Source organism: Camellia sinensis, chromosome 14 (genome assembly GCF_055761805.1).
Source record: "Camellia sinensis isolate YWXY chromosome 14, ASM5576180v1, whole genome shotgun sequence".
Lineage (NCBI taxonomy): Eukaryota > Viridiplantae > Streptophyta > Magnoliopsida > Ericales > Theaceae > Camellia > Camellia sinensis.
The window spans coordinates 88081957-88107855 of record NC_138974.1 but is presented as its reverse complement, the minus strand read 5'-3'; the positions used below and the strand labels follow the sequence as shown (position 1 = coordinate 88107855).

At 38.0% G+C, this 25899-nt stretch overlaps 3 protein-coding genes and 1 long non-coding RNA gene across 4 annotated transcripts in view; 1 reads left to right on the top strand and 3 right to left on the bottom strand.

Annotated features, from left to right (window-relative positions):
• The window catches only part of LOC114308814 (uncharacterized), a 28220-nt gene extending 3326 nt beyond the window's left edge, over nt 1-24894 (top strand). Inside the window, exons 2-4 of the long non-coding RNA XR_014350626.1 lie at nt 19484-19553; nt 19654-19720; nt 24667-24894. This is a non-coding gene — a long non-coding RNA (uncharacterized LOC114308814). The remainder of the gene's footprint in view (nt 1-19483; nt 19554-19653; nt 19721-24666) is intronic.
• On the bottom strand, nt 1669-11667 carry LOC145807480 (uncharacterized). The gene is made up of 10 exons (XM_082905795.1): nt 11538-11667; nt 6107-6392; nt 5980-6009; nt 5640-5890; nt 5357-5563; nt 5188-5277; nt 5004-5090; nt 4567-4908; nt 4383-4466; nt 1669-1913 (listed from the first exon to the last, which is right to left on the bottom strand). The coding sequence occupies exons 2-10, from the start codon at nt 6384-6386 to the stop codon at nt 1899-1901; spliced, it is 1386 nt and encodes a 461-aa protein (XP_082761921.1). The 5' UTR covers nt 6387-6392; nt 11538-11667; the 3' UTR covers nt 1669-1898.
• LOC145807479 (uncharacterized) lies at nt 7124-10331 on the bottom strand. Its single transcript, XM_082905794.1, has 2 exons — nt 7475-10331; nt 7124-7386 (listed from the first exon to the last, which is right to left on the bottom strand). The coding sequence occupies exons 1-2, from the start codon at nt 10186-10188 to the stop codon at nt 7275-7277; spliced, it is 2826 nt and encodes a 941-aa protein (XP_082761920.1). The 5' UTR covers nt 10189-10331; the 3' UTR covers nt 7124-7274.
• Nucleotides 20793-23267, bottom strand: LOC114308813 (flavanone 7-O-glucoside 2''-O-beta-L-rhamnosyltransferase). The gene has a single exon (XM_028254482.2). It carries the CDS (start codon nt 22333-22335, stop codon nt 20992-20994), a length of 1344 nt encoding a protein of 447 aa, XP_028110283.2. The 5' UTR covers nt 22336-23267; the 3' UTR covers nt 20793-20991.
• Nucleotides 24895-25899: the final 1005 nt, after the last annotated feature.

The window sequence follows — 25899 nt, the reverse complement described above, 5'->3', positions numbered from 1 at the left end:
TGGTTTTCATTTGATATATATATTATTTATTGCTTTATTTTCCTTTGTCTTTTGATTTGTTTGTTTGCCAAGAAATATTGAGAAAAGAATTCATAACTTTTGGTTCTTATTGCTTGAGATTAGAAAAAACGGATATCTCTTGCTGTCTGCTTTGAGACTAAGTTTCTCTCTCAGATTGCTTTGTAGTCAAAATTATTGTCTTAGCTTCAAATCAACTTTCCCATATTTTGTTCTATTTTCTCATATAAACATAATTTTATTTTTAGTGGGTAGAAATAATTTTTAAAAATTCAAAAATATTTGTTTGACATTTATTTTTATCAAATTAGTTTATATTTTATCAAATTGACAATTTTATCCTTGAAAAATCTAATGATATCTTCAATTGTCCTTATTTGGAACAAGATTCAAAATTCAGGGTCAAATGTGTCACAATTGAAAAGTCAGGGACCAAAGTGACACAAACCCCAAACTATAGGGACTATTTGTGTAATTTGCCCTAGTAATTTTGTGTGCACTTTTGGATTTTCATAGTTTTTAGTCCTATCGCGCAATTTCTTGTTCAATATTTTATTTATTATTTGATACATTTTTTCTCAATTTGTTTGGTTTTCTTTTGATAACTATATTATTTATTGCTTGATTTTCCTTTGTCTTTTGGTTTGCTTGAGGTTAGAATAAATGCACAAGTGTTTTGTTTTATGGGTTTTTTTTAATTATTTATTATCTGTTATGTTCTTCGTTTGTGGAAGCCTTCAATTTTGTAAGATTTGTTTTTCTGGCTTCTGTTTTTGTGTTTCACCTTTGAAGGGTTGTTTGCTTGTTCTGCTTCATCCCTGTGTGTTTGATCATCAAGCATTACAGGTACTGTTTTGTTCTTTGTTAGTGCACTCTGTTAATTTAGCTCATTTGTTTCTTTAGTTCACATCATGAATAAAAAGATCCATCCGCTTTTAATTTGGGTATCTCCATTTGAACTAAACTACAGTTGTTATATCTCAGCATAATGAAAAACTATAGGAAGTACAAGTCTTAACAAATTATTGCTTGGCATTTTTGTACTTGTCTACTAGCTACATGTCAAACTCACACTACAAAAAAACTTGTTTTTTGCGACGGTACACGGCCGTCGCAAATGCCCAGAAGCCCGTCGCTAATGTCTTTTGCGACGGTAATTTGGCTTTTTGCGACGGTAAGGGGGGGTCGCGACAGACGGGGTTGCAAAAGACCTTTGGCGACGGTATGTACCGTCGCCATTAGTTTCTGCGACGGTATGCCAAGTTTTTTGCGACGCCATTTTTCCCGTCGCAAATAATGGTGGAAAAATCACTTTTCGCGACGGCACGTAATTACCGTCGCTAAAAGTGATTTTTTGAGACGGGAAAATTACCGTCGTTAAAGGCTCTGGCATCATATAAGTATTGGCGACGGCATGGTTTACCGTCGCTAAAGGTGTCCTGTACATTCAATAAGGCAGCTTTTGCGACTGTGTTGGTACCGTCGCAAAAGCCTATTACTGGTTTTTGCGACGGGTTCTTCTCCCGTCTCAAAAAATAAAAAAAAAAATAAAAAACCCTGTTGATAAATTAATAAAAAAATTAAAATAACCTGTATTAGATAAAAAATTGAAAAATTACAGAATAATATAAATACGTACATAAACAAAAATTGACAAATAATGAAAATTAATAATATTGTTCAATTCATAGCAATACAGAAATAAAAATTCAGAACAATAACGTCGCATAATACATACATAATGTTGCTCCCAAATTTAAATAACATAAATCAAAATCAAAATCAAAATCAAAAGTTTTCGTCTTCATTCGTTCGTGGGTTACAAAAACAAAAATTAGTCATAATCTTGATACGCCCGCATTCCAGAAAAAAGCCAACTGCTACTCAGGAAATATCTGAAAAAAACAAGATAAAAATAATTAAAAACCATATAATGTGTTAATATTTTAATTATAGAAAAATATAAAAAAAAATTGATTACAATATAATTAGAAAGATAGTTTAGTAAATAATTTTGACAAACCGAAATCCGGCTCTAACTCCCAAACCGGGAACCCGATTCGAGCCCCGTCTTCTCCCACAAGTCTCTCGTGCCTAGGCGGTCGTGTGTGCCAAGTTTCGTGCTAAACCGACGCCATTTGGTGATTTTGGGGCGTTAACGCCTCGAATTCAAGTTTCTTAAGGAAGTTGTTTACCTAAAGTGAAATCCGGCTCTAACTCCCAAACCGGGAAGCCGATTCGAGCCCCGTCTTCTCCCACAAGTCTCTCGTGCCTAGGCGGTCGTGTGTGCCAAGTTTCGTGCTAAACCGACGCCGTTTGGTGATTTTGGGGCGTTAACGCCTCGAATTCAAGTTTCTTAAGGAAGTTGTTTGCCTAAAGTGAAATCCGACTCTAACTCCCAAGCCGGGAACCCGATTCGAGCCCCGTCTTCTCCCACAAGTCTCTCGTGCCTAGGCGGTCGTGTGTGCCAAGTTTCGTGCTAAACCGACGCCGTTTGGTGATTTTGGGGCGTTAACGCCTCGAATTCAAGTTTCTTAAGGAAGTTGTTTGCCTAAAGTGAAATCCGGCTCTAACTCCCAAGCCGGGAACCCGATTCGAGCCCCGTCTTCTCCCACAAGTCTCTCGTGCCTAGGCGGTCGTGTGTGCCAAGTTTCGTGCTAAACCGACGCCGTTTGGTGATTTTGGGGCGTTAACGCCTCGAATTCAAGTTTCTTAAGGAAGTTGTTTGCCTAAAGTGAAATCCGGCTCTAACTCCCAAGCCGGGAAGCCGATTCGAGCCCCGTCTTCTCCCACAAGTCTCTCGTGCCTAGGCGGTCGTGTGTGCCAAGTTTCGTGCTAAACCGACGCCGTTTGGTGATTTTGGGGCGTTAACGCCTCGAATTCAAGTTTCTTAAGGAAGTTGTTTGCCTAAAGTGAAATCCGGCTCTAACTCCCAAGCCGGGAACCCGATTCGAGCCCCGTCTTCTCCCACAAGTCTCTCGTGCCTAGGCGGTCGTGTGTGCCAAGTTTCGTGCTAAACCGACGCCGTTTGGTGATTTTGGGGCGTTAACGCCTCGAATTCAAGTTTCTTAAGGAAGTTGTTTGCCTAATGTGAAATTCGGCTCTAACTCCCAAGCCGGGAACCCGATTCGAGCCCCGTCTTCTCCCACAAGTCTCTCGTGCCTAGGCGGTCGTGTGTGCCAAGTTTCGTGCTAAACCGACGCCGTTTGGTGATTTTGGGGCGTTAACGCCTCGAATTCAAGTTTCTTAAGGAAGTTGTTTACCTAAAGTGAAATCCGGCTCTAACTCCCAAACCGGGAACCCGATTCGAGCCCCGTCTTCTCCCACAAGTCTCTCGTGCCTAGGCGGTCGTGTGTGCCAAGTTTCGTGCTAAACCGACGCCGTTTGGTGATTTTGGGGCGTTAACGCCTCGAATTCAAGTTTCTTAAGGAAGTTGTTTGCCTAATGTGAAATCCGGCTCTAACTCCCAAGCCGGGAACCCGATTCGAGCCCCGTCTTCTCCCACAAGTCTCTCGTGCCTAGGCGGTCGTGTGTGCCAAGTTTCGTGCTAAACCGACGCCGTTTGGTGATTTTGGGGCGTTAACGCCTCGAATTCAAGTTTCTTAAGGAAGTTGTTTGCCTAATGTGAAATCCGGCTTTAACTCCCAAGCCGGGAACCCGATTCGAGCCCCGTCTTCTCCCACAAGTCTCTCGTGCCTAGGCGGTCGTGTGTGCCAAGTTTCGAGCTAAACCGACGCCGTTTGGTGATTTTGGGGCGTTAACGCCTCGAATTCAAGTTTCTTAAGGAAGTTGTTTACCTAAAGTGAAATCCGGCTCTAACTCCCAAACCGGGAACCCGATTCGAGCCCCGTCTTCTCCCACAAGTCTCTCGTGCCTAGGCGGTCGTGTGTGCCAAGTTTCGTCCTAAACCGACGCCGTTTGGTGATTTTGGGGCGTTAACGCCTCGAATTCAAGTTTCTTAAGGAAGTTGTTTGCCTAAAGTGAAATCCGGCTCTAACTCCCAAGCCGGGAAGCCGATTCGAGCCCCGTCTTCTCCCACAAGTCTCTCGTGCCTAGGCGGTCGTGTGTGCCAAGTTTCGTGCTAAACCGACGCCGTTTGGTGATTTTGGGGCGTTAACGCCTCGAATTCAAGTTTCTTAAGGAAGTTGTTTGCCTAATGTGAAATCCGGCTCTAACTCCCAAGCCGGGAACCCGATTCGAGCCCCGTCTTCTCCCACAAGTCTCTCGTGCCTAGGCGGTCGTGTGTGCCAAGTTTTGTCCTAAACCGACGCCGTTTGCTGATTTTGGGGCGTTAACGCCTCGAATTCAAGTTTCTGAAACACAAAGATGTATTTTAGCTTAGAATGCAAAGATAAATTGTATACCTGATCTTCTGGTGGTGGTGTATATGGATTCTCGTCTTCTGCAGATTCCCTAAATGCCCGGTGGCCACTCGATGCATCAGGAACCTATGTTAGTCAGTGCATAATGTGTTAATCATATTCGAATTTCATACATAATCTTGAGTGAAAATTGAACTATCAAACAATTGTGATGTTTATATGGAACCTGTCTGTTGGGATCCACACTCGCCCCCTGTGACACAAGGGCCATCATCTCAGCTCTCATCTGCTGCAAATGTGTAGAGAACTCTGCTCGCAGCTCCTCCCTCAACTCATCCCTTAGCTCAGCACGAACCTGCTGCGTGATCTGATCAATAGTCGATGGATGGGGTGTTGACTGTGATGGCCCAGCACCATCCTTATACACCACTCTGCGAGGCACGATTCTCCCGTATGTGCGACAATATCCATGTCTGTCATGACCTATCAACTCATGGAAAATGGCATTCCTAGCCTCCAAAGTCCGACCATCCTCAGGTAGCATAGAGAGTTGACGCTTAAACTCATCCTGTATTGAATAAGACACACAAGTATACGCGAAATTAAGATGGTTGACACACAAAAAATAAACTTTAAATACAATCAAAGGTGTTTGGAAACTACCAAGGTCTGGATAACCTCTGGGTCATCTACTCTACGTGTCATAAGCCAAACATTCATCTTATCAGTAGACTCCCCCTTACTGGTCATCTAAATTTTTTTTTAGAAATATGAAAATTAGAATCCAAATAATTTGCAAATATACAATGTTTATTTATATAGAAAAATAAAACAATAAAATGTAAACCTCATGCCGTATCTGAGAGAAAGTAGTACGCCCTGTGGTATGAGCTATGCCGTGAGCTCGCCGATTTTTAGCGTTCCTACTTGCAATTTTCTATAACAAGTTCAACAAATGTAAGTATGTAAATATGATTTGTATGTTTACATATCATAAATATAACGTAATTGTATACCTCAGCATCGGAAGTACGCCAATACTCTACAAGTTGTTCCCACTGGCTTGGCACAACGTTCATAGGAACATCATCCTTCAGATTAGGATCAGAGCTTCTAGGCTTGAAATACTTAGCCTTAAGCTTGTTCTTGTGATCCTTCCATATGCTGTTGCAGTTTTTCATGCAGATTGGCTTGTACTCCTCTGGACATATATTCAAATTGTCCTATAAAACACAAAGTTTAAGGCTAAGTATAACACAAATTTGGAATTCGAATTTGTGGACAAAAATATACTTTTACCTTCACATCCTTCCAGATAGCATCAACAATATCATCAGGCACACTGTTCCAGTCAACAAAAGTAAGAGGAACAATGTTACCATTCCGAACAATAATGCCAAGTTGAGTAGTTAACTTGGCCACGTTATCTCCTATTGGGCAGTAATTTCCATCAAATTGTATGTGCAGCTTTTTACCAGTACCCCACTCTTTAATGCCCTTGGCACATCCTCTACCACGCCTAGTCGAGGTCGATGAAGAACTAACATGACCTGCGATATACAATAATAATAAACAATATGCAATGGTAACAACCAAATGCAAATTTAAATAATGTGAATACAAATCATATCAAATAAACCTGATGTGGGCTGTGAAGAAGTCGAAGGGTCTGCAAAATACAATGAGAATAAACAAGTTATATATAATGAGCATAAATAAATGTATGTGTAAATAATTTTCATGCAACTCAAAGCAAATTTAAATACCTGCGGATGGCTCATAAGCTGATGATGATAGCTGCTGTGGTGCCATTGATGGTGGACGCACCGATGGTAGGCGTGGAGGCCGAGTACATGGTAGCTGCTGTGGTGCCACTGATGGTGGTCGATACGGTGGTAATGGCCCCTCAGATGCTGGTGGCACTAATGGCCCCTCCGATGCTGGCCGATGTGATGCCTCCTCTAATGGTGGTGCTACTGATGTCCTGTTATGTAGCACATCAGACATCATGCGCCGGGGATGATCAGGCTTCCTCTTCCTTCCCATAATAATCTTCAAGCAATATAACATTAATTGACATTAGAAACATAGACAATGGTTTGTCATCAACTATAATATGACATGATTTGAACTAATACAATTACAAAGACAAAGTAAATTAAGAAATTGATGATTAACTACAACCTTGGCCTTAATTGAATTACTAATGTTGATTACATATCAGCCTATTTGAACATCAACTGTTTCCCCTTCTGCGGCTTCCCTCACCCAACCAACTTCTTCATCACGAAGCATTATATTTTCTTCCAATTGTTGGCTCATGTATGGCTCGATTTGTGGATCAGTTGAACTCATATCAAATAAACCTCTTTGAGACATCTTCACCACGACTTGCCAGTCTGGTTGTAACGGGTCTGCAACATACCAAACTTGCTCTGCTTGGGACGCCAAGATGAAAGGTTCATTGGTAATTCGATCATCTCGGTACAACAAATGATTGAAGTTCACCAACGTGAAATTGAAGACATCTTCTTTCTTTCCGTGAATGTTGTCAATCCAATCACACTTAAACAACACATGTTTCTTCTCATTGGAATATCGAATCTCAACAATATCTGTCAATTGTCCATAATAGTACACAGACCCCAGACGAGGATTCTTGTCTTTTCGACTAGCATAACTTATGGTATCTGCCTTCAAAGCTACACCACAATTTTGTGTGGCTCGACGATCATCCATGGCCTTTACTCGATACCGAAACCCATTCAGTATATACCCGTTGAACCTCCTTGCCAGGTTATGAGGACCATTTGCCAATAGAATAAGCTCTTCAGAAAGTATGACATCAGTAGTCCTTCGCAAAGTTTGGACCTATTTAACACGAAATGTAAAATTTAAAATGTAGATCGACTTAAGTAACTAGAATCTATAGAGTTAAATACATACATGTTCCTTGAACCAAATGTGAAAAGTTTCAAAATGTTCACGCCGAAGTTGATGATCGTCGACACGAGGCATTTTGAGCTTAAGTACTTCAAGGTGTTTGCTGTGTAGATTGAAATTTTAGCCATACAAAAATTTTAGTTGAAAATTCAATAAACATAATAAAATATTGAGTGAGTGACTTAACCTACTTTATGAATGGTTGAACCGCGCTTGTATTGCATAAGATGTACCGATGAGCTTGTACCCAAGAAGTATTATCAAGATAAAAGCTTGTGTTTTCACCAGTAGCATGACCCAAATTATCAGCACCACTATAGTTCCTCACGGGTCGACTAGATTTGGTTTCCACATCACTGAGATATTGTGCACAAAAATTCATGCATTCTTCCATAAGATATCCTTTAGCAATTGATCCTTCAGGACGAGCTCTATTACGCACGTATTGCTTCAAAGTAAGAAGATACCTCTCAATTGGATACATCCATCGAAACTGAATCGCTCCACCCAATAACGCTTCATCAGCTAGATGTATAGGCAAGTGCTCCATTATATCAAAAAAACTCGGAGGAAATATTTTCTCTAGATGACAAAGTGTTACAGCGATACGATCTTTAATGTATTGCAAATCCGTCGCACGATTCACTTTCGAACACAATTGTCTAAAGAAATTGCTCAATTCAATCAAGGGTTCAATTACATTCTTCGGTAACGATCTGCGAATAGCCAATGGAATAAGTTGTTGCATCAGAATATGACTATCGTGGCTCTTAAGACCCCCAATGCTTCTATCATGTAAGCGCACACGACGTGATATATTGGATGAATACCCGTCGGGAACTCTTACTTCCTTCAACACTTTCAAGAACAAATCTTTCTCATCCTTGGTCATCGTGAATTGTGCTGGTGGTAAATAGGCTTTATTCGACCCTCTTAACTGCAAATGTAGGGGTTTTCTAATATTCATATCTTGTAAATCACGCCGAGCATTAAAACCATCCTTCGATTTTCTTGCAACCCCTAATATTGTCCACAACACATTGTCACAAACATTCTTCTCTATATGCATCACATCGAGGTTGTGTCTTATTAGATTGTGCTCCCAATATGGCAATTCATAAAAGATACTCTTTTTCTTCCAACTATGGGTGCGATGTCCAGCTTTCTCCTTCTCTACCTGTCTCCTATGCCTCTCCTTAAGGTCATCCCTATTGTATTGGGTTAAAATACCCTCAGATTCTAATTGTAGCAACATCTCAGTTCCAGACAACAATTTTGGTTTGAGTCTGACTTCCCGACTACCATCAAATGATACTTTATCCTTCCGGAATTTATGGCCAGTAGGTAAAAATCTGCGATGACCCAAGTATGATTGTTTCCTACTATGCTTCAACCAACACGATGTAGTTTCCTTATTGCAACAAGGACATGCATATTCTCCTTTAGTGCTCCATCCTGACAAGTTTGCGTATGCAGGAAAATCACTAATTGTCCACAGTAAAGCTGCATGCATTTGAAACATTTGATTTGTTGATGCATCAAATGTTGACACACCCTCATTCCATAGTTCTTTCAACTCCTCAATCAACGGTTGCATATAAACATCAATCTTGTCACCAGGTCCTTTCGGGCCGTCAATAAGCACAGATAAAATTAGAAATGGTTGCTTCATGCACATCCATGGCGGCAAGTTGTATGGAATGAGCACAACAGGCCAAGTGCTATGAACTATGTTCATCGTCCTGAATGGGTTAAAACCATCAGATGCTAAGCCAAGCCTTACACTTCGGCAATCATTACTAAAGTCAATATTCCGACGGTCAAAATCTTTCCATGCAAGGGAGTCAGCAGGATGCCTGAAGACACCATCATCAGTTCGTTCCTCTGCATGCCATCTCATTAACTTGGCCGTCTTGGATGACATAAACAACCTCTGCAACCTTGACTTTAAAGGAAAATACCTCATCTGTTTTGCAGCTACTTGTTTGCCACCTGTGTTAGGACCATTTGAACCACCATCACCATTTGATTTCCATCTAGAACTGTTGCATATGACACATTTATCAAGATTGGCGTCCTCGTTTCGAAACAACATGCAACTGTTGGGACATGCATCCCACGTCTCATACGTGAAGCCCAAATCTGTTGTGACCTTTTGAGCTTTATAATATGAGTCCGGGAGTTTCACACCCAACGGAAACGCCTCATTCAATAACTCAAGCAACATGTCAACAGACTTGTCCGTCCACTGATTAAGCACCTTCAAATGTAGAAGTCGAACAATGAATGACAAAGATGTGAACTTCTGACAACCCGGATACAATTCACTTTGTGCATCTTGAAGAAGTTTGAAATACTTTGCAGTCTCTGCATTTGGACCGAGCTGGGGTTCAGATGCACGGGGATCAGGCCCCTGTGGTTCATCACCCTCAACACTTGTACCGACATGTGGATTTCCCATAGCCCCTTGTATCATTCCAATCATATCATCTCCAATGTCTAAATTAGCTAATGTTTCATTCTCTCGATTACTATGCAGAGATATGTAAGATTCCCCATGATTAATCCAATGTTTGTATTTTTTAAAAAAACCATTCAAAATCAGATGCTCCCGTACACCATCTCGTACAAAATAGTATCGATTCTCACACTTCCTACACGGACAACTGATCATCGAACCTTCAACCCTATTGGTGTAGGCAAACACAAGGAATTCATCAATCCCATTAATGTATTCACTCGACATCCTATTTGGCAAATCAATCCAACTCTTATCCATCATCTGTACACATCCACAAGAATATCTCACCAAAGTAACTCTAAATATAATACCTACACATAAATATTCACTCGACATCCTATTTGGCAAATTAACAAAATGTCTAAAATTCCTATTTAAGAGCATATGATTTGGAAAAAATAAAAAAATAAAAAACTTGAAGGATTGAATGGTAAAATTGATAATTTATGGATGAAATAGAAAAAAAAAATTGATAATTTAAACTTAAAGGATTAGAGCATATGATTAGAGCATATGATTTTGACAAACTATTTCTAATTAGAGCATATGATTTTGACAAACTATTTCTAATTAGACAAACTATATATATATGCATATAATTTTTACTGATTTTGACAAACTATTTCTAATTAGAGCATATGATTTGGAAAAAATAAAAAAATAAAAAACTTGAAGGATTTAATGGTAAAATTGATAATTTATGGATGAAATAGAAAAAAAAAATGATAATTTAAACTTAAAGGATTAGAGCATATGATTAGAGCATATGATTTTGACAAACTATTTCTAATTAGAGCATATGATTTTGACAAACTATTTCTAATTAGACAAACTATATATATATGCATATAATTTTTACTGATTTTGACAAACTATTTCTAATTAGAGCATATGATTTGGAAAAAATAAAAAAATAAAAAACTTGAAGGATTGAATGGTAAAATTGATAATTTATGGATGAAATAGAAAAAAAAAATGATAATTTAAACTTAAAGGATTAGAGCATATGATTAGAGCATATGATTTTGACAAACTATTTCTAATTAGAGCATATGATTTTGACAAACTATTTCTAATTAGACAAACTATATATATATGCATATAATTTTTACTGATTTTGACAAACTATTTCTAATTAGAGCATATGATTTGGAAAAAATAAAAAAATAAAAAACTTGAACGATTGTCAGATTTATATATTTAGACAGATTTATATATATATATATATATAGACAGATTTATATATATATATAGACAGATTTATATATATATATATATATAACAGATTTATATATATATAAAAATAACAGATTTATAACAGATTTATATATATATAAAAATAACAGATATATATATATAAAAACTTGAAAAAAAATAAAAATAAAAAACAGATTTATATATATATATAGACAGATTTATATATATATATATATATAACAGATTTATATATATAGATTTCAGATAAACAGATTTATATATATATATAGACAGATTTCAGATTTATATATATATATATATAGATTTATATACATTTCAGATTTATATATATATATATAGATTTATATACATTTCAGATTTATATATATATATAGATTTATATACATTTCAGATATATATATATAGATTTATATAGATTTATATACATTGCATATATATATATATAGACAGATTCATATATATATATACACAGACCGAGAGAGAGAGAGAGAGAGAGAGAGAGAGAGAGAGCATACGCAGAGGGAGAGAGGGTCGTCGCCGGAGCACCACTCTTGTCGCCGGAGCCGTCGCCGCCGCACCACCGCTGTCTTCCTCGTGGGCCGTTTGGGAAATTTGGGGGTGAAGTTAGGGATTTGGTGAGGAGGATCGAGCGGGAGGCAGAAGGAAAAAGGGAGGGTTTTTTTTTTGGACTTTTTGCGACGGTATGATGTACACCGTCGCAAATAGAACGAAAAACGGTGCCGTTTGCATTAATCCTTTTTTGCGACGGAAATTTGCCGTCGCAAATGATATATGCCATCTCAAAAAAAAGGTTTTTTGCGACGGTTTTATTTACCGTCGCTAATACTTCCCCATTTCCGACGCCTCCGCTTAGTTTCATTACCGACGGGTCAGTACCGTCGCTAAAGGCTATTATTTGCGACAGTAGAAGTTACCGTCGCAAAAAACGGTTTTTTGCGACGGGGGGCGCGGCGTCGCTAAAAACCCGTCGTTTTTGCTATATTTTCCTGTAGTGTCAGTAGAATGTATTAAAAAATGATATGAAACACTTCGGGGTAAGGTAATAACAAATAGTGTTTCTCTGTATTATATGTCATTGTTATACTTGACCTAAAATTTTACTTAATTTTATTTGGTGGTGGAATCAGTTCTGGATGTTTTTCACCAATACAAACCACAATTTCATTTTGTTTCCCCTTCAATAAAGAAGTTTGTTTGTGATTTTTTTCGGGGGCTAATTGTGTATCCATGTGGAATCGACCCATGTTTTACTATACAATTTAATTGATTGTTTTTTTTTTGGGATTTTTGCCGTAGAGATTAATTTGGTTGGCTTTTTATAGCCTCTACTGATCAATGTTTTCAAACTAGCTCTATTTATGTTGTATCTGTAATTTTTTTTAATGATTACTTCATCACGAAATGTGTGCAAGTATATGTATGATTGCATATCTATTTAAACTCCTCATCTTGCATTATTGTTTGGAATTTATGCATAATGTGGTTTAACAACATGATTTTGTAAGAGGCACATATCTATTTGGAGGAAAATTGTTTTTTTCTTCATGGACACCTCTGCCAAAGCTGCTGCCAATGTCAATAACACATTTTATAAAATAGTTGTGTATCTAATCTATTTTATGCTAGATGGGATTTATTTTAGGCATTTCAATAATAGTGTGATTGTGGCATTCCACTCGCCGCTAATGCGGAAGGATACCAGCTGAAGTTTTAACCTTGATTAGAAGTTTATTTAACAAATTGTTGTATATTCTCTTCATGCTTCGTGAAGTACTACTTTTTAACCTTGATGAATTGCTAAATACTTGATGCTAATGTACCTACCTACCTACCTTGGAATGCTGATGGTGGATTGCTAGCCTAGTTGGCCACCATGTCTTTCCCAAGGCTTAGTCCCTAGGGGAGGTCATGTTCAACTCTCCCTAGTGGGAGTTTTTAACGGGACAAGCACTTGGTGCTTTGCAAAGGATGGGGAGGCTAACTTCCATAGGTGCTAATCTAACAACTAACAACTGACAATCGTCTATAAAAAAGAAAATAAAAACTTGGAGAGATAACTTGGATTAATGTTATTGTAGTTTAGGGTAGGCATGTGGACAAAATTTCCTTGAATTTTGAACTACGAGTTTTTTATTTTGTTGTGCTCTCTAATTTTTTTTCCTATTTTGGAACAAGCCTTGTAATACTATTTGATTTTATGGTTGAAGTTAAAGGGTTGATTCTATAGCTCTGTTACACCCACGAACAGGTCAAGATTTCCAATCTAATCTATGTGTAGGAACTCTTTCGGCCCTAGACATGTTTGTATGGCTACTTTGAATTGGGGATGTGTGGATTTCAGTTGGGTGGGTTTGAATGATTTATGGTAAGGGTTTTTGGTAAAGGGTTTGATGACATTAGTGGTTCAAAGCTAGGAAGTAGAAAGAGTGTGCAACTTCAAGACTAGCTGTGTTACATGGGATTTTTCAGAAAATTTGAACTTGTAGGTTTTGTCCGAAAATTAGTGTGTTGCATATTTTTCCTCTGTTAGGATAAGAAACTTTATACTTATTGTGGAGTGCTATAACAAAATTATGAAAGGTTTAGATAGTGGTAACTGTGGTCGATTAATTTTTTTGGTCTCAATGGTTCTCTGCCTGCCTTAAAAAAATAAGCAAAGAGGAAATTGTGTAATCTATTTTTTGTTCCTTGCAAGCAGGAGTAACTGTGGGTGAGCATGGTTTTTTTTTTGTAATACCCCCTGGTTTAGATTTGTAAGATTTCTAAACAACCTGTATATTAGATTGAATTAATTTGAACAAAGAATACATACATCATTTATATAGAGTACCACTAATTCCTAACCCTACATGAATACATTACTGAGATATATAGAAGTCTAATAAACATAGGACACTGATTCCTAATCTGAGGAGAACACATACACATATTCTCACACCCCCGCTCAAACTCAAGGTGTTTTAGCAGAAAACACGGAGAGTTTGTCAAGAAAAAACCGAAACCGAGCAGTGGTGTGAGTCTTAGTGAAGAAGTCAGCAAGTTGCAGAGCCGAAGAGACAAAAGGAAGCGAGATAAAGCCAGACTGCAGATGCTGACGGACGAAGTGACAATCAATCTCAATATGTTTTGTCCGTTCATGGAAGACAGTATTATGAGCAATTTGAATAGCACTTCGGTTGTCACAATAGAGAGAGGTTGGGGAAGATTGAGGGACGCCCAACTCAGATAAGAGCTGACGAAGCCAGACAATTTCAGCAGTAGCATGAGCCATAGCACGATACTCAGCTTCGGCAGTAGAACGGGCAACAACAGTCTGTTTCTTGCTTTTCCAAGAAATTAGGGAATCACCAAGAAACATACAGAAACCAGAAGTAGATTTACGATCATTAACATCACCAGCCCAATCAGCATCAGCATAAGCCACCAAATCTAAGGAAGAAGTAGAAGAGAACAGCAAGCCCTGAAAGATAGTACTGCGAAGATAACGAAGAATCCGAAGCAAAGCAGCCCAATGTGTAGAGCGAGGGGCAGAAACAAACTGACTAATCACATGGACAGCATAGGCAAGATCAGGGCGAGTAACGGTCAGATAGACTAAGCAACCCACAAGCTCGCGATACAACGTAGGATCATCTAGAGGAACCCCATCAGTAGTGTTGAGCTTTACATTAAGTTCAATGGGGGTATCAGACAGCTTAGTGTCAGTAAGTCTGGCACGATGGATAACCTCGTTAGCATACTTAGCCTGGGACAAAAAGTAACCCTTGGGAGAAGAAGCCACCTCAATGCCAAGAAAATACCGCAATGGTCCCAGATCCTTCATTTCGAAGGTGCGAAAGAGATGCTGCTTGACCTCAGAGATAGCAGAAGAGTCAGAGCCAGTGATGATCATATCATCTACATATAGTAAGAGAGCAACAAAACCAGCCGAGGTATGTCTTAGAAATAAAGCAGAGTCGGAAGCAGAAGGATGAAACCCAAGCTCGGTAACAACAGTCTGAAAGCGATCATACCAAGCACGAGGAGACTGCTTCAGACCATATAGAGCACGCCGAAGACGACAGACTTGGCCAGAGGAATGGTGAAGACCAGGGGGAGGACGCATGTAAACCTCCTCAGTGAGAGTGCCATTAAGAAAAGCATTCTTAACATCCATCTGATAAAGGGGCCAAGAACGAACAGCAGCGACAGAAATCAAAGTACGGACAGTAGTCATCTTGGCAACAGGAGCAAATGTCTCCTCATAATCAATACCATACTCTTGGGAGAAACCTTTGGCCACCAGACGAGCTTTGTAGCGCTCAAGAGAGCCATCAGAATGAGTCTTGACTTTGTAGACCCATTTGCAACCAACTAGATTCTTACCAACAGGTAAAGGAACTAACTCCCAAGTACTCGTTTTCTGTAGAGCAAACAACTCATCCTCCATAGCTTGAACCCAATGAGGATCCTGACAGGCCTCCTTGTAAGACTGAGGTTCTGCAAAAGAGTGAATAGCAGACAAAAAGGTACGATAGGAAGCAGAAAAACAAGTATTAGACCAACCCAACCTTTGTGGAGGATGATGCGCTCGAGGAGGATATCGGTGTGTAGCAGGATCAGAGTCGTCAGAAGCAGGAGGATCAGCAGCAGGAGTAGAGACAACTTGTAGAGGAGGAGCCTTGCGACGAGAATAAACTAACAACGGAGGAGAAGAAGAAAGAGAAGGAGAAGGCGAAGGAGGAGGCAAAGGAGGAGAAGTAGTCAGAGGTGAAGCAGAAGGAGAAGATGGAATAAGCTCAGGAGGAACTGTGGAGATGTACTCATCAGATGGGACCTCAGAAGGAAATGGATCAATATGAACCAAATCCTCTTTGGAAACTGGGGCGGTGAGAGGAGGAAGCTGAAAGTAAGATAGACGTTCGAGAAAGGCAACATGGCGGGAGACATAAAGGCGACGAGAAACAGGGTCATAACAGCGATAACCTTTCTGAGTGAGACTATATCCCAAAAAAACACATAGGACAGATCGGGCACTAAGTTTAGTCCTATCTTTACGGGGTAAAAGGACAAAACACGCAGACCCAAATACACGAAGGAGGGAGTAATTAGGAGGTTGAGAAAAGAGAGCCTCATAAGGAGATCGACCCGAAAGAAGGGGGGTAGGCATACGATTGAGAAGAAAAGCAGCAGTAAGAACTGCCTCACCCCAAAACGGAGCTGGAACGGAGGCAGAGAGGAGAAGAGATCTAGCTGTCTCAAGAAGATGACGGTGTTTACGCTCAGCTCGGCCATTTTGGGCAGGTGTATCAGTACAAGAAGTTTGGTGAATGGTACCCAAGTTGGCCAAATATTCACAGAATTCAGTTTTAAAGTATTCCCCACTCAAGTCAGACCGCAACAATTTAATAGTAGATCCAAACTGTGTAGTGACCATAGACTGGAAAGTACGATATATTTGGTAGAAGTCAGACTTATGAGTCATAAGATAAACCCACGTGTAACGGGTGCAATCATCTACAAAAGACACATAATATACTGAACCCCCTTTAGTAAGAACAGGAGAGGGTCCCCAGACATCAGTATGCACAAGAGAGAAAGGAGAAACAGAAATAGACGTACTTTTATTAAAAGGTAAAGCTGACATTTTAGCAAGTTTACACCCCCGACATTCATCAATTTGACTAGGAGAAACTTTACCCAACAATCCTGACTGAGCTAAAGACCGTAAGCGGTCAACAGACAAATGACCAAGACGAGAATGCCATAAGTAAAACTGACTCGACTGAGAATCTAATTGAAACGAGGAAAGTGCAGCTGGAGAGGTGGATAAGGGGAGATGCAAACTTTCAACCACATAGAGATCTCCAATTCTACGGCCGATCCCAATCTGCTTCTTTGACACCCGATCCTGCACACAACAGACAGAAGAGGAAAAGATAACATCAAAACCAGACGCATCAAGTTGACTGATAGATAACAAACTGACAGATAACTGAGGAACATAAAAGACAGAAGGAATAGTAACAGCAGACATGGCAGAGGGTAAGACAGACCCAACAGATAAAACAGACATACCAGATCCATTAGCAGTATTAATAGTAATAGGAACGGGTGGGGGAATACAATTTTGGAGTAAGGAAAGGTGAGGAGTCATATGATGTGAGGCTCCAGAATCAAAAATCCAAACAGAAGAAGAGATACCTGAAGAGGACCCAAGCAAACCTGAATGAAGAGAGGTAAGAGCGGAGGCAGATTGGGATGACTGAGAGGTGGACAAGATATGCTGAAGTTGTGCAACCTGAGCACTTAGGGAAGCCAAGTCAGGATCGGGAGCCGGAGTAGATACAGTGTAAGCAGCAGGAGGTCGGAAAGTACTCGAAGTAGTACCGTGGAACTGTGTCTGAGAAGACGGAGCAGGCTGACGTCCCTTTTTAGGACAATTGTTCTTCCAATGACCCCTCTGATGGCAGAAAGCACACTCATCTAGCCCTAATGGTCCTCTCTTGGGTTTCGCAGTGGCCTGAAGTTGATGAGAAGGAGGGGTCGATAACAAGGGCGGCTTGGCAGGAGCCAAGAACACAGAAGGAGGCAAAGTCTGACTGGCCGTCTTAAGACGGGTTTCCTCGGAGAGGAGTTCACGAACAATAGCATCCACAGAGGGAAGAGGAGATCGGTGAAGGATGCCACCTCGAATAGCCTCATACTGAGGGGAGAGAGCTGTTAAGAACTGGACTAAACGACCCTGTTCCCGAAACTCAATATAAGCGTCTAATATCTTGAGACTAGGTGGTTCCATAAGAGCCAACTGATCCCAGAGACCTGTCATCTCAATATAAAAGTCCTGAATAGTTTGATCCCGCTGACGAGCACCCTGAATAGTTGTTTCCAACTCATACCGCTTGGCAAAATTGGATTGTTGATAAACACCGAGTAAATAATCCCACACTTCCTTGGCAGTACTGTACTTGGAAAACATCATTCCAATACGGTCATCCACAGAGTTGTGAAACCAGGTAAGAACTTGGGCATTATCACAATCCCAAGTGTCACAAGAAGACAGATACCCTTCTACCTTTGGGTCCGATGGACGAGGAGCAGAACCAGAAACATAGCCCCATTTTTTTTGACCAAGAAGAAAATTTTTCATAACACTAGCCCAATAGGCATAATTACCACCATTGAGTTTACATTTAATGGCTTGAATTTTAGGGTCCATTATTGTAATAAAAGATTAATGGGTCAAAGTATACTAATAACTTAATAAATGGGCCAAGACAGGAATAAGGGTTTTAAATGGAAATACCCAAGTTGAAGCACAGCGATCGCGAAGCAGAGAGAGAGAGAGAGACTGAAGCTGAGATTGATTTCAGACGGAGCTCGCGAAGATCTCAGACAGAGATCACGAAGCACAGAGGCAGACGAACCAGATTACTAGAGAGGCGACCACAGAGAGACGACCCCAGGAGTCACGAAGCACAGAAAGGCGACCACAGAGAGACGACCACAAGAGTCGACCAAGACGGAGACACGATGAGCCGCGAGGACGACTGAGACTGAGATGAGCAGTTCGATGGGTCAACTGAGACGACTCACTCGCGAGACGAGGCATCCAAAAGAAGCCCTTGCAGATGAAACAGATGGGTCACCGAAGTCACGAACAGAGATCGAACCAAAGGAGTTTGATCATGTACCAGATAATCGAGAAAGAGAGAACGCGATCAAACAGATGAATCACGAACAAGTTGAACCAGAGTGTGCGTAACCCTAGCCAACACGAAATCAGGAATCACAAAGCTCTGATACCATGTAAGATTTCTAAACAACCTGTATATTAGATTGAATTAATTTGAACAAAGAATACATACATCATTTATATAGAGTACCACTAATTCCTAACCCTACATGAATACATTACTGAGATATATAGAAGTCTAATAAACATAGGACACTGATTCCTAATCTGAGGAGAACACATACACATATTCTCACAAGATTATGGGTCAATGCAAATCTTATTTAACTAGAGAATTATCGTGTACTTCATGGTAATAAGAAATGACTATCATATAAATGCGAAGGCTTTTAGAACTATAGAATATCTATTACTTTGTTTTTACATTGTACCAAAATGGGCATTTGTTTACTCTTTTGTGGCAAAGAATTTGAAATTGTGGGTTTCTACAAGAAGATAAAAGAAAAAGAATTTAAGGTATTGTTTGGTTTTGAGGAACAAAAAAACAAGAACCAGAAAACGAAAATAAGGAACAATATATTAAAAAAAATGAAAAGTCGAGTCATTGAAAGAAGTCAAATCATTTGAATTATTAGTTCATTTAATTTCTATTGTTACTTGACTTTTAGTAGAATCAATGGTAAGATTATGTTATGAAAAAAAGTTTAAAATGAAAACAAAAATACTTTCTCATTTGGTCTTACAGTGTTGCTTGTTCTATGTTAGCATTCTAGTGGTGTAGGATGTAACTCACCACCAGCCATAAGCTACGTTGTTGCCACTGACCACTTCTCTGGTTAAGCTCTACCTTATGTTGTATTTGTTGCTTTAGTTCATTGGAGTTAATTTTCTGTTTTCATTGTTTCTTATTTACCTATATTCCTCTGTTTTTTTAGCAATCCAGTTTTGTCATCAACCCCATATGACCGCTGCTATAGCAATTAACAACAATTATGGAGGCAGGTAAAATACTTTTATTTGATTTCGAATATCTGCTCTATTGTAGCTGCTGGTTAGTATTTTTGGACTAAAAGATGTTTGTTTTTAAATTAAAAGACTTGCTGATAGTTCTTTGTAAGCCTAATGCCCTTAATTGGTGGTGTTATTAAATGATTTCGTTTAGTTTATTTAGTTGATTAGGTGCATTCTTTTGAAAAAGTTTGCCTTATTTGATAACTAAGAAAAAGCTACATTCAGCATGTGATTGGCTTATATGATATTAAAGTCAAATTAATGACTAACAACTATGTATTTTATGTAGTCACATTCTTATGCATATAAATATTTTTATGTAGTCTCATTTGAATTATTAGACCTGTGTTTACAATTTTAGGTCATGCTATATGTCACCTTTTTTGGCTCTTTCTACATTCGCAATATTTGAAATAGAATACATATTGGATTATTGATGCTTTTTCCTTTTGTTTGACCTATTCAAATTGAGCCTATAACGAATGTTGAAATAGAATACATAGTCGTTTGATTATTGATACCTTTTCCTTTTTTTTAACCCAGTCAAATTGGACCTAAAACAAATATTGAGTGCAACTATTTTATAATTTTATGTGGTGTTAGCTATCAATAAAATATTGCAAATGAGATTAGGTGGACAGCCTTTGTCTCCCACTAATCCAACCAACTAGTCCCTACTATTGTAATATGAAATTTTTGTTTAACTAGTAATAGACATGCGATATTATTGTTATATTTAATATTTACTCTGCACACACCTCGGACTATTGGGATATTGCCCAAGAGTACCATATTCATTCTCACTCCACTAGAAAATGCAGGTATAAATGAAGTAATCTATAGTTTTATTCTATCTCAAAATTTCGATTAAATAAATAATGCATACATCAATCAATATATATTATTATTAGTATCTCTTCTTAGAAGCCAACAATTCTAAGAAAAATATTCAAGAAGTCCAAATTTTTCACAAATTTTTTATTTTATCCTACTATCACCATATATTGTTAATCTATTCTATTATATAAAACACATCATACCTTTGATATGAATACTGCCACAGTTTTGATCCTTAGAAAGTCTCAACAATATTATATATTTTTTTCTTATTTAGCAGTTATTGTAAGGGCCAAAATGTAAAATTGATCAACTAAAAGTTGCAGAATACCGAGTCTCTCTCTCAGTCACGATCTGAACAACAATTCCAACTGCATAAAACTTTTGTGAAAGAAGTACAATTTGTTGAAAAATTTCCCAAAGCTCTATGATTTCCTAACAATCTGCACCAATTTCTCCATCACCAAATCAAACTCTTCTCCACTTTTCTCTCTCATCCTCTCACTCACTTCTTTAACTTTCGTTCTCACCTCCTTCCCATCTTCTTGATCCATCACTTGTTTGATCAATCTTGCCACTTCCTCTCTCTTAAACCTTTCATTCTCATTCTCTCTCTTGACCTCCTTGCCCACACCAATCTCCACCACCAACTTGGCATTGAAGGGCTGGTCAACGTTCATAGGCATTGCTATGATTGGGACACTAAGCATCACACCCTCTAAGGTTGAACCCCAACCACAGTGACTCATAAATCCACCAACGCTTGGGTGCCCTAAAATCTTTGCCTGTGGGGCCCACCCCTCTACTACCATACCCATATCTCCAATCCTCTCCAAAAATCCTTCTGGTAAGACTTCATGAAGAACCCTAGTTTTCTCTCCTCCATGAAACCTAACAACCCATATGAAACTCACTGTGCTGAGCTCTAACCCATGAGCTATCTCTTCAATCTCTTGTTTGGAAAGAAAACACTCACTCCCAAAGGAAACAAACACAGCGGAACTAACCTCTTTCTTGTCCAACCACTCCATAATCACTTCATCATCACCATTTCTTGTAGGGTTCTGAACGAGAGGCCCAACTGGAACAATCTCTTTCCCTACTAAACCACAGAAATGATCAACATACTTGGCCTCGATTATGTTTGATGTCCTGATCAACACGAAGCTCGAAGACCTTTCGATGCATCCTAGGAACCTTTCCTTGTTTGTGACACCATTCGAAGTGTAATCTAGAAACCAAATGATTTTATCGCCCTGATCTTTCGAGAAATTGAGTTCTTGAAAAGGGGAATCCTTGTTTGGATCATTGATGCAGTGAGTTAAAACAGAATAGCTTGCCGCGCTACATGTCAGGAAAAGAACAGCCTCTATGTTTTCTTCATGAGCCACTATTGGGACCCATGGTTGTAGGAAATCGTAGATGACGAGGTCGGGTTTAAGGGTCTTGAGGATGGTGAAGAAAGCAGGTTTGGCGTCGTCAAAGGTGGTTATGAGGGCAGATAGGAGGTGGGAAGGGAGGTTTTTGGTGGTGTGGTAGTGAGGAGGAAGGTCTAGTGAGGAAGGAAGGTGGATGTCTATGAGTTGTATCGAGGATGATAATAGGTTGAGAGAAAGGGTTTCTCTGAAGTGTTTTAGATTGATTGGTGTAGAACATAAGTATACATTAAAGTTTCTCTGTGAGAGTTTCTTGGCTAGCTCCAAGAAGGGTGATATATGGCCATGAGCTAACCATGGCAACATTAAGATACTGTGTTGCTTGCTATCCATGACTCTCTCTCTCTTTCTAAACTTGGTAGCTTGCAAGAAACTCCGTAAAATAATTAGCAATCAGTTCTGCTATGTATTACTTTTTTATTTTATTTTATTTATTATTATTTTTGTCTCTTTTATATCACCAGCTATGTGGAAAGGTATTAATTTTTTTAATAATTATCTTCAAACTAAAAAACTATTCATAAGTATTTATGTAGATGGTGATATAAAATAGTGATAGAAAATTAGGGTGCTTAGGCCATAAATTCAATTTTCAAACTTATTTTTCAGTCACTTGCTCTAAATTCTTGATAGTCCGTTTATTTTTAGATTTAAGTTGGGTGGAATTGTTAGTGTGGGGGGATTATTAGTGAGAAAATTATTAATGTGGTAGGATGAAAAGTTGTTAGTTTGATGACCATCGAACTAGTAAAAATTCTTGTTTGTTTTGTCATTCTATGATGGGATTAACTATATGATATGAAATTTTATAAATACCTTTAGTGTTTTGATATATTTTAATATTAAAAATTATGTTTTATATATATATTACTTTTTTTGGTATTATATTATTAATTTTTTTGGTATAAATATTTGTTATATTATTTATAAATATTATTATATTTTTCTATTAAATTATTTTTATATAAAGAATGGTAGGAGACAAGGAATGGTGGAGGGGGGGAAAAAAAAAAGAATGGTGGAAGAATTAAAAAAGAAACAAAAAAGGTGGAAGAATTAAAAAAAAAAAAAATGGTGAGTGAGTGGAGTAAGTAAATTAGGTAGGAGCAACAAGAAGTTTTTTCAAGTTAATATCAGCGGATTAAAATCTTAATATCTTATCTCAAATACCTTTCCTAATCCCCTCCTTATCTCAATACCTTTTCTGATCCCCTCCGTTTATGGGATTCACAGTCCATTGGAACTAGTAGCAAACAAACAAAATTGTAGTGGCTCCTATTCACAATTAGTCTCAATCTCATGCCTTATTTATGAAAATAAACATGGCCTACATGCATTTTGTGTTAGGCAAATTTATCTTTCTGTTTAGTTTGTGCTGAAAACTGCATAACTTGAGTTTTACAAATTCTTTTTTAATAAAATTGATATTTGTGGAGTTGTTTTTTCAAGGTATTTCAAGCAAGATCAATATTTTGTACTTGTTTGACATGTACTAAAAAAGTGTATTTTTTTGCATACATATACTTATTTGGATCACATCAATCAACATCTCCTCTCTACTTTTCTACCCACTTTCTTTACTTTTCTACATATTTTTTTTTTATAAAAAGTCAAAAAGTGTACTTATTTAAAACATCTCAAATCACCCCTAAAAAAAAGTAAATAGAATGATTTTTTGGTCAATCAAAATAATAAAATAATATGTATATATATACATGTTTTTTGCGTAAGCGCTAGACAATTTTGAATGGATAGATTTTGAAAAAATTATTAGAATAAAAAAATGATTCAAAACAGGCTATTAAGGGTAAAGTTATAATATGTTGGAATTTGAACTTTGTATACGAATATTTTTGTATTCTCATACCATGCTGGGTTTTTATTATTAGAGGTTTTTTTTTTGGGCCTGGCTTTCTCCAGTTCCAAATTGGATTAGAGGGTGTTGTTGGGTCCGTGGGGAACTATCACATGTTCTATTTCGATAATCCGAACCATTTAATGTGTAGAACTCGTTGAGTATTATATGATTGTAAAAAATCACATTGATTGGATATCAATAGCTATCTCATCAGATCATTGTTTTGTCAATCGTTTATTTTTCCACTGTCCTTTTTTTTTTATACAAAATTGATTTGATTACGTAACTATCGATATCCGATCAACGTGATTTTTTACAGACATATAGTACTTGACAAGTTTTACATATTGAATGGTTCAGATTATCAAAACGAGATCCGTGGTAGACCCCCACGGACTCAACAACACTCTCCAGTCCGATCTGGGACCGGAGGGAAGCTACTGCCTATTTTTTTTTTGGTTGAAATGTTTGTAGTGTAAATTAGTCCACTAAAAAAAGAAGAAAAAAGAAAAACAATGTAAGTTTATTAAAAATGTGTAAATTAGTAAGGGAAGTCATAAATCTTATGTGAAATGTTGGACGCAATACTTATGAGTCAAGACATTGTTAACCAACAAAATGATCGAGTAAGCAATTTGGAGTTGATGTTTAAGTTTGTTTTATACTATAAAAGCCGAACAACCAACATGGATTGGCATGTTCTGCGTTTGGCATGGGCAGAAATAAATCACTTTTTTATTTTGATGAAAAGGCAAGTTTACCCTCAATTCATTTCACCCATTGAGCTTCCGCCATTAATGCGACAGGTGTTCCTTGATAGCAAGGGTAATGCATTTGACGTGACAACATATATTATATAACAAAATAGCAATGCTACGCATGATCAAACACATAAACTGTTCTACCTAAAGACAAAATGGCAGTCACAGTCAACATTATGATAGTTGAAGTTGACAAGTTTGTCGATCGTCTGTTTGGCCGATCGGATGTACAATTTCTGTGTTCAATCGTTTATGCGCTTAGACTTTTTAGGCCAAGTTTGGGAAAATCAAATAAGTGCACTTTTTGACTTTTTTTTGTATTATGTATAAAAAAAGTAGAGAGGAGATGTTGATTGATGTGAACTAAAAAAGATAAAAAGATGAAATTAGTGCACTTTTTTAGGTTAGTCAAACTTGGCCTTAATAATCAAAACCTTAAAAGCAAGAATGCTGCTATTAGTATTTTATTTATTATTTTGAATCTCTATTTTTGACTCTTTTTTTTATTACAATAATAATTTTAAATGAAATTATTAAAGAGGACATCAATAATTTTGAGACACTATATCTTACAATTAAGTCCACACTCACTAAATCATGGGATATGATTCATGAGAGTATCCATCTCCATCACCACCCATCAATCTTCAAAACTCACCTTCAAAACCTTGAAAACCCTCTAGCGGTGATATTCCAGTGACAACGGTTGCAACCTATCAATTAAACACATTTCTCCAGCAATGGCAATGAGTTTTTCCAGTAACCATAACTTTATGAGACGAGAGGAGTTGAACAATATAAGTTTAGAAGAGATTCATATCTTTGATGGTGTTCTCAGTTCGGAGGAGGTTGGTCTTGTAAGGGTAAGGTTCTTGAAAAACATATCCGAACATTGGTTATTTGTCTAGGAATACAGGTTCGAATATAGCTTATTTGTTTGGGAACACAGGTTCGAACATTTTCAGTGAAAGAGAGAGGAGAGAGACTTTGGGGGATGGTAGATGAGCGAGATTAAGACTGAGCAAAATACAAATTTGCTCCATTTGAACTATAGATACATATATATATATATATATATATATATATTCGTTGTTTTTAGGGTTTAGGGCTGATAAAAGAAATTGATGGAATTGAAGGAAGATACGCCCATCTAATGCGAAGAAGAAAAAAAAAATATATATCATAGAGAACATGTTCCTTACGACGGTCGATTCACTTTAGAAATATTTTTCTTCTGTCGTCGTGAGAGAGAGAATGAACTTTGTGGAGTTTTTTTTG

Coding starts and splice junctions, on each gene's coding strand:
- LOC145807479 (XM_082905794.1), bottom strand. CDS start 10,188: ATGCTCTTAAATAGGAATTTTAGACATTTTGTTAATTTGCCAAATAGG. Junction 7,387..7,474: donor GCGGTTCAACCATTCATAAA/GTAGGTTAAGTC, acceptor CAATCTACACAG/CAAACACCTTGAAGTACTTA.
- LOC114308813 (XM_028254482.2), bottom strand. CDS start 22,335: ATGGATAGCAAGCAACACAGTATCTTAATGTTGCCATGGTTAGCTCAT.
- LOC145807480 (XM_082905795.1), bottom strand. CDS start 6,386: ATGGGAAGGAAGAGGAAGCCTGATCATCCCCGGCGCATGATGTCTGAT. Junction 5,564..5,639: donor CTATCTGGAAGGATGTGAAG/GTAAAAGTATAT, acceptor TGTGTTTTATAG/GACAATTTGAATATATGTCC. Junction 4,467..4,566: donor GTGTGGATCCCAACAGACAG/GTTCCATATAAA, acceptor TGACTAACATAG/GTTCCTGATGCATCGAGTGG.